At 41.1% G+C, this 13,382-nt stretch overlaps 1 protein-coding gene across 1 annotated transcript in view; it reads right to left on the reverse strand.

Annotated features, from left to right (window-relative positions):
• cdh7a (cadherin 7a) overlaps positions 1–13,382 on the reverse strand; it is a 171,899-nt gene that overhangs the window by 97,474 nt on the left and 61,043 nt on the right. Inside the window, exons 3-7 of the mRNA XM_023978068.1 lie at positions 12,369–12,663; positions 8,027–8,146; positions 5,777–5,944; positions 4,066–4,253; positions 114–367 (exon numbers count right to left, since the gene is read on the reverse strand). Of these exons, the coding sequence (XP_023833836.1) occupies positions 114–367; positions 4,066–4,253; positions 5,777–5,944; positions 8,027–8,146; positions 12,369–12,663 (1,025 nt within the window). The remainder of the gene's footprint in view (positions 1–113; positions 368–4,065; positions 4,254–5,776; positions 5,945–8,026; positions 8,147–12,368; positions 12,664–13,382) is intronic.

The following is a 13,382-nucleotide window of genomic DNA, read 5'->3' on the forward strand; positions in this document are numbered from 1 at the left end:
GATTAGCTCAATCAGATAATATTAATTACGGAGAAAGGATTTTATAGAATAGCATGTCATATCACTTAATCCGGCATAGCCAAAGACAMGACAAATCCTTGCCACACCCCTACCTGATGGGACTGTTGGTGGAGTCGGGGTCATGTGCGGAGACCGTCCCGATGGTGGTGCCAACCTTTGCTTCCTCCGATATTAACATCTTGCTGAGCGGCAAGGAGAAGACAGGCGGCTCGTCCACGTTCTCCACGATGAGGCGCACTGTAGCTGTGTCGCTAAATGGGCCAAGGGAGRGGAATCGCAGGTCGATGTTTCTATTGGACACCTCGACACGCAGGGTGTAGCTCGACTTGGTCTCAAAGTCCAGGCCCTACCGATTTAAAAGGGAGAGAGAGATATTTATTTAAGGAAGTAGGGAAAGAAGGAGGGAGGGTYAGACTTTGGGCATGACTGAATACCAGTACTTGAGTTCTAAATAGTAGGCTAGTTSGGAATGTGAAAATATAGTTAGTCAAATATTGTAAGTAAAATTTTGACAATTTCGACAATTCTTTTGGCTTTTCATCYAGTACGAATTCGCTGCATGCTATTRAGGAAGAGAATCATCTTTTGGGACGTAATGTCTTTGACAACAGCTGATAATGACATAAGGGGATGTGCTGTACCAAAATGAAAAAATGGCTGGAAAAAACGCAATTGCGCATTAGATGAAATAATATTTGTATGGAAGGAACACAGTGCCTTGRAAAAGTATTCATCCCCATTGGCATTTTTCCTATTTTGCTGCATTACAACCTGTAATTTAAATGGATTTTTATTTGGATTCCATATAATGGACATACACAAAATAGTCCAAAATGGTGAAGTGAAATCATAAAATTACTTATTTCAAAAAATTTAAAGAATTTAAAACTGTGGTATGTGCATATGGATTCACCCCTTTGCTGTGAAGCCCCTAAATAAGATCTGGTGCAACCAATTACCTTCAGAAGTCACATAAGTAGTTAAATAAAGTCCACCTGTGTGCAATCTAAGTGTCACGTGATCTGTCACATGATCTCAGTATATATACACATGTTCTGAAAGGCCCCAGATTCTACAACACCACTAAACAAGGGGCACCATGAAGACCAAGGACCTCTCCAAACAGGTCAGGGACAAAGTTGTGAAGTACAGATCAGGATTGGGTTATAAACAAATATCCAAAAGTTTGAACATCCAACAGAGCACCATTAAATCCATTATTAAAAAATGGAAAGAACATGGCACCACAAAAAGCCTGCCAAGAGAAGGCTGCCCACCAAAACTCATGGACCAGGCAAGGAGGTCATTAATCAGAGAGGCAACAAAGAGACCAAAGATAACCCTGAAGGAGCTGCAAAGCTTCACAGCAGAGATTGGAGTATCTGTCCATAGGACCACTTTAAGCCGTACACTCCATAGAGTTGGGCTTTACGGAAGAGTGGCCATGAAAAAAGCCATTGCTTAAAGAAAAAAATAAGGCAACACATTTTGTGTTCGCCAAAAGGCATGTGGGAGACTCCCCAAACATGTGGAAGAAGGTATTCTGTTCAGATGAGACTAAAATGTAGCTTTTTGGCCATCAAAGAAAATGTTATGTCTGGCGCAAACCCAACACCTCTCATCACCCAGAAAACACCATCCCCACAGTGAAGCATGGTGGTGGCAGCATCATGCTGTGTGGATGTTTTTCATCGGCAAACTGGTCAGAATTGAAGGAATTATGGATGGCGCTAAATACAGGGAAATTATTGAGGGAAACCTGTTTCAGTCCTCCAGAGATTTGAGACTGGGATGGAGGTTCACCTTCCAGCAGGACAATGACCCTAAGCATACTGCTAAAGCAACACTTGAGTGGTTTAAGGGGAAACATTTAAATGTCTTGGAATGGCTAGGTCAAGGCCCAGACCTCAATCCAATTGAGAATCTGTGGTATGACTTAAAGATTGCTGTAAACCAGCRGAACCCATCCTACTTGAAGGAGCTGGAGCAGTTTTGCCTTGAAGAATGGGCAAAAATCCCAGTGGCTAGATGTACCAAGCTTTTAGAGACATACCCCAAGAGACTTGCAGCTGTAAGTGCTGCAAAAGGTGGCTCTACAAAGTATTGACTTTGGGGGGGGGTGAATAGTTATGCACGCTCAAGTTTCCTGTTTTTTGTCTTATTTCTCGTCTGTGTCACAATAAACAATATTTTGCGTCTTCGAAGTGATAGGCATGTTGTGTTAGTGAAATTATACAAACCCCCCCAAAAAAAACATTTTCATTCCAGGTTGTAAGGCAACAAAATAGGAAAAATTCCAAGGGGGGTGAATACTTTCGCAAGCCACTGAGGATGGAGGAAAGAGACAAATGTTTTTTTAAATATGGAAGGGAGTAAAAAAAAAAATAAGGAAGAGAGGGAGGGGGGAGAGAGAGAACGAGAGGGAGGGAAGGAAGTGAGGAACAAGAAAAAATTAAGAAAGAAAAAATAAGTCAGCAAAAATCACTTCACAATAGATAAAGGCCCAGGGTTACTCTCATACCCTTTACTATTCTGATCTCATTTTGTCCACACATATACAATTGTTTTCTGAATCTCCTCAATCTCTGAACATTGCTGTCATATTGACTTACAGTACATACCTGTGCCAAGGCAAAATATTGATCTTAAGACAAAGATACAAGACCCTGAAAATGTCCTCTGAAGCACTCTCGCAGCTCCTCATTTATTCATCCTGTCAGAGTTATGAAATTATTGCTTTTTAAGATATCAAATGCAAAGTATTGAGCATACACTCATTGTCTGTAAATAATTCAAATTGTAGAGAAAAGCTAAAGAGATATTTTTATCTCCATTTGAAACAGATATTTTGTCAAGAGTCAAAAGCTTTATGATTAAGTTCAGAGAAACTTAAGAATCATTTAGAAGTCAAGTTCTTCAAATTCCAGGGGACGTCTTACAGACATTRGCCGTGTGTATGAATACCCATACTTGTGTTCTAAATAGTAGACTGATTGGATTTGCGAAAATATAAAGTTTTATAGTATGTCAAATTTCTAAAATGTCGTGTGCTTCAAATGCTAGGATGTCATACTCATTTTGGCTTTTCATCTAGTAGAATTCGCTGCAGGCTTTTGAGCAAGAGAATCATCTTTTCAGACCCACATGTGTTTTACAACAGCTGATAATCAGATAAGAGGAGGTCTGTATCAACATGAACGAATGGCGGGAAACAACAGAATTGCGCATTTTRAACGCATTCTCCATATGGGTGAGCTTAGTATGTTGATATTTGTTGCTTACTGCATACATTTATACTAAACAGTACATTCTAAATGGTATGTAATATAATTAGTACACAGTATGTAGTTTTAGTAAATAGTTATGGGGGCAGCAGGTAGCCTAGTGGTTAGAGTGATCGGCCAGTAACCAAAAGATTGCTGAATCGAGTCCCTGAGCTGACAAGGTAAAAATCTGTCATTCTGCCCCTGAACAAGGCAGTTAACCTTAACTCACTGTTACCCGCTAGGCCGTCATTGTAAATAAGAATTTTTTCTTAACTTACTTGTCTAGTTAATTAAAGGTTAATAATAAAGTAGGCAAGACAGATTTTCAACACAGCCTGAGGAGCTATGGTGTGTACCGGCTTTAGTTCCAGCCTAGTACTAACACACCTGTTTCACATAAGCCTGTGTCTCAATGGGATTTTCCTGGTTAAATTAAAAATGTAAAATGATTAGCTGTATCAGGTGTGTTATTGCCAGGGTGGAGCAAAAGCATGCACACAAAGTAGCTATCTGGGACCAGAGTTGGAAAAGCATTAGATTAAGGATCTGCATCTATAGAGTGTCCATGGACAAGAGTTACACGTCCATGGAATTTGTGTCAAACTCACTTGGAGATTTGAGTTGGTGTTGTCGTTTTGACACCAACTTCAAACTCTGACACAACTTCCTGTGTCCTAATACGGACACCTTATCTATTGGTCTTATAGGGTGTCCATGAGGACAGTGCAATACTATACCTCTAGCGATGGCTTCCTTAAAGGAAAGGTCTGCATTATACCTTTTGCAGAGTGATGAGGCCTTCCTGTGTGTCTCGGTCGGGGGTGATTCGGAACAACCCGAGGCCGTCCCCATCCACAATCCTGTACTCCATCTCAGCATTGGGCCCCACATCCGAGTCTAGCGTCTTTATCTTGGCTACCACTGAGGCCACTGGCAGGGACTCATACATGCTGAATTGATAACTTTCTACAGGCGAGAGAGAGAGAGACAGAGAGAGACAGAGAGAAGAGGAAAATTATAAAAACAGCCCACACATACAAGTTATTGATGAGACCATTTTACACCTTCGCTCTGTGTCCACGCTCATCGCTCTGTTGCTAAATGTATGCTACCTGTTTTTGTTGTCATTTTTCTGTAGGGTTCCTCTACCCTGTGCAGATTGAGCTATTTTAACTCTTGTGTGTGTCTGACATGTCTGTGGATAGATTCCCACCACCACTTCCTTCTCAACCAACAACTTTTGGTTAGTGTCCACCCTGAGATTGGAAGGTTGGGAGCTCCATCCCTGGCTGAGTCATTAAAAAAAAAAATATATATATATATTTAACCTTTATTTAACTGGACAAGTCAGTTAAGAACAAATTCTATTTACAATGACGGCCTACCCCAGCCAAACCCAGATGACGCTGTGCCAATTGTGCGCAGCCCTATGGGACTCCCAATCAAGACCTGTATGTGATATAGCCTGGAATCAAACCAGGGTCTGTAGTGACGCCTCTAGCACTGAGATGCAGTGCCTTAGACCGCTGCCCCACGCAGCCCAACACTGTTATACACACCTCAAGGAACCATGGAACCTTCAGGGTTGCAACTTCACTTTATTAAGTTTATTTGAAAGCGACAAAGCATATTAATCAACATTTCTGTGAACGTGCCAGATTTAGCCAGCCTGCTAATTTCACTTGAAGTCCATGGGCAGGTAGACAAAAGCATCCTCATTCTCCACAAGTCTCTGGGATGGAGCTTTTTGATCTGAAAATGCAGATCTTTAGATGGGTCAACCCCTTCTCTATCACTCAATAATGCTGTTATAGCATTGTCTCAATACCGTCTTCTTATCAATGGCACCATCTTTCATTAGGTAGCGATAAAAAAACTGTTGTTGTAAAAATCCAGTAAAAAATTGCCTTTTCTAGTTGAGTAATGGTGTTCTGCGGTTGATTATGGTCCTGTAGATAGATTCTGGCCCGCAAAATACTGTATACAGTTTTATCAAAACAATGTTATTTTTGCCCTTAAATATAAAACTTTAGACCCAGCCTGAGAAGGACGTAAGTAAGTAAGTAGCCTTGCACGAGTGAGCCGGAACGTCTCATATGAGCAGGAGCCTATCTCCTGTTTATCTCTTGAGGCAGCTTGATGTACAAGTACACCCACTGGACATAACTCTAGTCTATCGCAGAGCCTYACCCTCAGTCTATCTCCTTAATGCAGAGACGCATCTGTTCCCATTTTTACAGTCTTTGGACTCCAGAGTGGCGCAGCGGTCTAAGGCACTGCGTCTCAGTGCTTGAGGCATCACTATAGACACCCTGGTTTGAATCCACAACCGGCCATGATTGGGAGTCCCATAGGGCGGTGCACAATTGGCGCAGCATCGTCCGGGATTGGCTGGTGTAGGTTGTCATTGTAAATAAGAACTTGTTCTTAACTGACTTGCCTGGTTAAATAAAAAAAATAGTGCAAACTGACTGAAAAGAAGGGCTTACTGCGAGAAAAGTGTGGTGGGTTGTCGTTGACGTCAGTGAGAGTCACCACGACGGAGGTGGTCCCAGAGAGTCCTCCCATCTGGCCSACCATGTCCTTGGCCTGGATGACCAACAGATACTGGTCCCGTGCCTCACGGTCCATATTGGGCAGAGCTGTCTTGACCACGCCTGCAAAAAAAAGATTCAGTAACACTTTACTTAGGGCCTTCAGTTATAATATAACGCGGTACATCTTGGTATGTTTTATGAATCAACTTATGTTATGTCTTCTACGTGGCAATTTTTCAACCATCTTGAAATGACTGATTCATTTTTTACTCAGATTCATTATAATATTATAGTAACTCAGAAAAAAGAATAGACAAATCCCACTACGACTTGCCCTGCGTGCAAAATTTGTTACATGATGTAATAATTTAGTTTTTTTCTGGTTGTAAACTGGTTTTCTGGTAGAGAAGACATCATGTGATTTACAACCAACTGGTCTTTGTTACACTCCGGAAAATAGGAAAAAAATGATGGCGAGATCAAGGCATCATGGAAAATAAGTCGTATTTTGGTTCTTATGATCTCGTCAGATCATTAGGTTACAACCAGATRAAGATATATTTTTATGGTTGATTAAATGACATTAACAAAACCTCCTTAAACAACCAGTACACAACCTGACCACAACATAAAATACGTCATAACGATGTCATTGCAACCTCTTTTGCTYGCTGGGAAGAGTTTCTCCCTGGTATGACAATGACATTATGGCTGTATTCTAGAATAATCCWTGGCGAATGCGCCATCACCGCTCTGAGCCTTAAACTCATAACTCAGGAACGTTATTACAGTTTGTCCCCGTCGCCCACGGTCAGCACACAGAATGATGAAATAAGAGGCAGCGTGTTAGGTTGTAAATGCTGTCCTTGATGGCAGAGGAGAGGCTTTTAATCTGGGAACAGACTACTGTACGTGTGCACCCCCCTTACACTCAGAAACATCAGGAGAACCATCATAAACACAGTTTGAGTTGTATAGAGTGATAACTAGATAATAATTTCCACCTTTGATAAAGTACCAGTCAAAAGTTTGGACMYACCTACTCATTCCAAGGTTTTTCTTTATTTTTACTATTTTCTACATTGTAGAATAATAGTGAAGACATCAAMACTATKAAATAACTCATTTGGAATCATGTAGTATCCAAACAAGTGTTAAACAAATCAAAATACATTTTATATTTGAGATTCTTCAAAGTAGCCACCCATTGCCTTGATGACAGCTTTGCACATTCTTGGCATTCTCTCAACCATACCATGGTTGTTTAGTAAACTGTTTAATGAACTGACACATTAAATTGCTTGACCATGCTGTAGGTCATGTAACTTTTTGTTACATGCATTATTTACTTTAACTCATGTGTAGTTGAATTTATTCCACCACAGTGTGACTGTTGACGGAATTTTGGACATGCTTTACTCATCTCATATGTATATACTGTTTTCTATTTCACTGTATTTTAGTCAATGCCACTCCGACATTGCTCCATCATATTTATATATTTCTTAATTCCATTCTTTTTCTTTTTAGATTTGTGTGTATTGTTAGATACTACTGCACTGTTGGAGCTAGGAACACAAGCATTTCGCTACACCCGCAATAACATCTGCTAAATATGTGTATGTGACCAATAACATTTGATTTGATTTGTTGTAATTTTGTTGTCTCAGCTTTATCGTGTTTTACGGTGGCATATGAACTCATGGGTTATAGAGCAAACATTGCAATTATCACAACATAAGTTGTAACATGGCTTTTATCCTGGCTTGGCTTCCTCAGTGATTTTACCCACGTACCGCTACTGGGCAATTTGAAGAAATATTCAGTAAAGTATTTATCTACAAACTTAAAATGTACAAAACATAAAACACTCTCAAATAAGCTTTCAATCTAATTGCCCTTTGTAAGTTTGAGGAAACTTGACTTTGCTGTGTAACATAATGTCAGAATTCTCCAATATATCTCATATTTTAATTTTGGAATCTAACAAACTATCCCTGCAGAGGTTTAATAATTTGTATGTAATTTGTATGTAAGCACAGAATCTGATGGGATGCTAGGTATCCCTATTTTGCTCCTAACCCCTAAAACTGCTCCAGGGGTGCTTCACTGTGGCTGACCCTGGCTTCCAACACCTTGGGGTGTTCGTTGATCCAGCTTTTAGACAGTATACACCTCTGTGTGATTTGGTTTAATCCTCACCTGTCTTTGGTTCCACAGAGAAGTAGGGCTGGCCCTCGAGGATACTGTAGATCACCCTGGCACTGTTTCCATATGTGGGGTCATCCGCATCTGTTGCCACCACCGTCACCACAGATGTGCCTGTAATGACAAATCATTTGGTCATAAAAACTGAAAAGCCTGTTTGCAATTTATTTTTTCTTCAAGTGTCGTAGTTGAACAGACAGGATAATGTAGGTAGACAGAGAAATGCTGATAATTTTTTTTGTCGAAGTAGCTGTGGAACCAGGATTTGATCCCATGAGGACTCGGTTGGATAGTGAACGTGGTGGTGGTGTTATCCACTAGACGAAAGGCCTGAAGTAGGGTTGTAGTGATAATGTATTGCATGGTGTAGGCTAGAGTTGGTCTTGCGTTTCAATTCAATGTGTTACATTTTTTTTATTTTACTAGGCAAGTCAGTTAAGAACAAATTCTTATTTTCAATGATGGCCTAGGAACAGTGGGTTAACTGCCTTGTTCAGGGGCAGGACGACAGATTTTTACCTTGCCAGCTTTGGGATTCAATCTTGTGACCTTTCAGTTACTAGTCCAATGCTCTAACCACTAGGCTACCTGCCGGCTCATTCTCATGAGCCTGGTTGTGAGGTGTGCTTTGAAAATCAGCCAAAACTTTATTTCAAACTGCTCCAAAACATACCTTCGCTAATATGAAACTTGTGATAAAGCCTGCTTATGTTTAATAAACATTTTGAACATGATCCTAATTAAAACACATGGACGCTAATAATAGTTGTTTTGTGAATTTATCATTTCCGCCATGCCCTGAATCGGGAAGAACAACACGTTTCAAGACAGCCCACACGGAAGCTACCACAGACATACATTTGCGAGTTTTGATTGCATGCATGTGTTTTTTGCCATTTGCATTGGTATACACATACTCACACAGTTCCAAGAAATTATACATTCCCCAACATACAATATCTGCATATAAAATGTCACCCAATCACTACCTTGGTGGTTCAACTGGCCTTCAGTAATTAAACTGCAATTCTTCAGCACAATCGATTCAGTCACAAGGGGACCATTTCAGCCAGCTATGGTGGCTACTCAAATGTATTGGTAGAATCTTGAATCTTGGATTCAGTTAAATAAGATCCCCCTCTGGTCCCTTTCTCCTCATGATTGAAAAGGCCGCCTCCTTTCCCGGTTGTTTAATGGCTTCACAGCCGGCTTCTCTTTCACTATATCTTGGCCAAGGTACAATTCAATGGCTCTCTATGAAGACAAAAAAGTATACTTTTCGACGTTTCTTGTATTTTTTCTTTTTTATGTGTTTGCCCTTTGCCTGCCAATTGTGGCTTGGGACATATTCCTTTCATAAGGGATACAGAGACGTCACCACTGTGTTACTTTGGTGGCACTTAAAGGGAAAATTGGGGGAACATATTTGACCTTTACGGTCAAATGTAAAAAAACTGACCAAAGTTACCGGAATCTTCAGGAATTTTGGTAATTAACAGAAAATCTCTGACAATCTATCGTAACTTTGGTAATTTAGACTTGAATGTTTAAAAGAGAATGTTGTAAAAGAGAATGTGTTTTCAGTCAATTTCCCGGGTAAAATAAGGATTAAATAAAAATTCTAATACTATAGCTGGCATATTACAGTTTTCTTTCTACGTGCCATCTCATTTGTCACAGCAAATTGTCTTGAGAGGCATTACTGCAAACAAGCTCTTAATTACCAAATTAAACAAATAGTTTTCTCTTAATCAGATCCATTCACACTACATGACCAAAAGTATGTGGACAGCCTCCAATCTACTGGGAAGGCTTTACATTGCTGCATGGACTTGCTTCCATTGAGCCACAAGAGCATGAGCGAGGTCGGACACTGATGTTGAGCGATTAGGCCTGGCAGTCAGCATTCCAATTCATCCCAAAGCTGTTCGATGGGGTTGACGTCAGGGTTCTGTGCAGGCTAGTCAAGTTCTTCAACACCGATCTCGACAAACCATTTCATTTTTGCTCGGACCTCGCTTTGTGCACGCGGCATTGTCATGCTGAAACAGGAAAGGACCTTTCCCAATTTGTTTCCACAATGTTGGAGGCACTGAATTGTCTAGAATGTCATTGTATGTTGTACGGTTAAGATTTCTCATCACTGGAAATAAGGGGCCCAGCCCGAACCATGAAAAACAGTCCCAGACATTATTACTCCTCCATCAAACGGTACAGTTGCCACTACAGGTAGCGTTCTCCTGGCTTCCGCCAAACCCAGATTATTCCGATGGACTACCAGATGGTGAAGAGTGATGCATCACTCAGAAAAAGTGTTTCCACTGCTCCAAAGTCCAATGGCGGCAAGCTTTACAATGGCGGTGACTCCAGCCAATGCTTGGCATTGTGCATGGTGATCTTAGGCTTGTGTGCAGCTGATCGGCCATGGAAATTCATTTCCTGACTCTCCCGACGAACAGATATTGTGCTGACGTTGCTTCCCGTTCGGTTGCTACAAACAATTTTGTGAGAAGACCAATTTTCGGGATGTCTCATGGTCTGACAAATACCGCTCTAGCTCTGTCACCTTTCACCGTAGATGCGGAAGTGTAACATTGGTGGATGCGGTGGATTCATAAGCATCCAAGATATCTCTATCTTAAACGGACAGATTTGCATGGTTATTTTTTTTAATGCTAATTAGATTTCCGCAGGTGCGTGGACATCAACTCTACGGGGTAAAAAAAATGTAAGGGCATTGATCAGAAAACCAGTCAGTATCTGGCATAACTACCATTTGCCTCATGCAGTGTGACACATCTCCTTTGCATAGAGTTGATCAGGCTGTTGATTGTGGCCTGTGGAATGTTGTACCACTCCTTTTCAATGGCTTCGAAGTTGCTGGATATTGGCGCGAACTGAAACAAGCTGTTGACACGTCGATCCAGAGCATCCCAAACTTGCTCAATAGGTGACATGTCGAGTGAGTATGCAGGCCATGGAAGAATTGGGACATTTTCAGCTTCCAGGAATTGTGTACAGATCCTTGCGAAATGGGGCCATGCATTATCATCCTGAACTATGAGGTGTTGGCGGCGGATAAATTGCACGATAATGGACCTCAGGATCTTGTCACGGTGTCCCTGTGCATTGAAATTGCCATCGATAAAACGCAACTGTCTTCGTTGTCCGTAGCTTATGCCTGCCCATACCATAACCCCACCGCCACCATGGGGGCACTCTATTCAGTTCTACAAACCCACAGTTTCATCAGCTGTCCGGGTGGCTGGTCTCAGATGAACTCGCAGGTGAAGAAGCTGGATGTATAGGTCCTGGGCTGGCGTGGTTACACATGGTCAGCAGTTGTAAGGCCATTACCAAATTCTCTAAAACAACATTGGAGGTGTCTTATGGTAGAGAAATTAACATTCAGTTCTCTGGTAACAGCTCTGGTGGACATTACTGCAGTCAAAATGCCAATTGCACGCTCCCTCAAAACTTGAGATATCTGTGGAATTGTGCTGTGTGACAAAACTGCACATTTTAGAGTGCCGTTTTATTGTCCCCGGCACAAGGTGCAGCTGTGTAAGGATCAGGCTGTTTAATCAGCTTCTTGATATGCCACACCTGTCAGGTGGATCGATTATCTTGGCAAAGGAGAAATGCTCACTAACAGGGATGTAAATACATTTGTGCAAAGAATTTGAGAGAAATAAGCTTTTTATGCGTATTGAACATTTCTGGGATCTTGTTACGCCCTGACCATAGAGAGATTTTATTCTCTATGTTGGTTAGGTCGAGGTGTGACTAGGGTGGATGATCTAGGTGATTATATTTCTATGTTGGCCTGGTATGGTTCCCAATCAGAGGCAGCTGTTTATCGTTGTCTCTGATTGGGGATCATATTTAGGCAGCCTTTTCCCCTTTGTGGGATCTTGTTTTTGTGTAGTGCCTGTGAGTACTCCATTTTTCTTCACGTTTAGTTTGTTTCTTTATTGTTTTCTGGGAGTTTCATTTAAATAAACATGTGGCACTCTATGCACGCTGCGCCTTGGTCCAATCATTATAACGAACGTGACAGATCTTTTACTTCAGCTCATGAAACATGGGACCAACACTTTACATGTTGCGTTCATATTTTTGTCCAGTGTAGTAAGAAAGTTAAACAAAACGTCCTCCATGCTACACAGTGTATGCCTATTGCTTGTCACCCACTATGCATTTTTTGCACCATTCCATAGGACTTCCCAGCAGGAAAAACTGGTTGAAATTAGATGGTTGAAATTAGATAATTCCAACCAAAAACAGTTTTTGCTCGGTTTTGCCCACTGGGTTGATGTCACTTAATGTTACTCACCCACTGGGGACATCTCGGGGACCCTGGCTGAGTAGGGCCCATCTAGGAACTTGGGCTCATTGTCATTAATATCCTGGACCTTGATGACAAACTCAGACTCGGGCTCCACGGGCAGGTTGTTTTTGCGATTCCTGGCCTGAGCCCGGAGTGTGTAGTAAGCCTGCTCCTCGCGATCCAGACGCTTGGTGGCATGGATATCACCAGTGTTTTCATCAATGGTGAAGATGGAGGTAGCTCCCTGGCCATTGAGCACGTACTTCACCTGCCCTTCACCCTTATCCACGTCCGAGTGCAGCTACAGGGGTAGAGAGGAGGTTATATTACAAAATAAAACAGCTTTATTTTCCATTTGTCACAATGGAAAGTGGTCCTCTGCTCTGCTCTCAAACCCCCCCCCAGACAACTAAACAAACACATTTTGAGGTTGTGGGAGTCAGATAGTTATTGAGACAATATAAAAGATGACACTTTACATGTCTTTGTGTTAATAGCACCTCAAAATCGAACCAGTGACAATATTGATTTACTCATATATCAAATGATGAATTCCTGTTTTCCAGTGTCTGTTGGAAAGCAGACTGAACCGGGTTTTCCTCTAGGCTTTTGCCTGTGCTTAGCGCTATATCATTTATTTATTAGTGTTTTGTTAGTGTTTGCCGATGACAAGCATACCAATAACATTACGCAGCCACCACCATCAAATTTCAGCTATAATTTTTTATGAATTAGTAAAAAATACTAAAAACATAATTTCACTTTGACATCATGGGGTATTGTGTGTAGGCCAGTGACACAATATCTCAATTTAACCAATCTGAAATTTAGGCGGTAACACAACAAAATATGGAAAAAGTCAAGGGGTGTGTACTTTCTGAAGGCACTGTATATCATTGAACTAATATAGAATAATCCTTAGATACTGTTGAAATGATTTGATCTGGTTTAGAATTTGTTTAAAAGACAGCTGGGAATTGCGTGTTAAGATTAAGTCAAGTTGTTCTGTTCTTCACACAC

The sequence above is a fragment of the Salvelinus sp. IW2-2015 genome, linkage group LG32, assembly GCF_002910315.2.
Source record: "Salvelinus sp. IW2-2015 linkage group LG32, ASM291031v2, whole genome shotgun sequence".
Classification (NCBI taxonomy): domain Eukaryota; kingdom Metazoa; phylum Chordata; class Actinopteri; order Salmoniformes; family Salmonidae; genus Salvelinus; species Salvelinus sp. IW2-2015.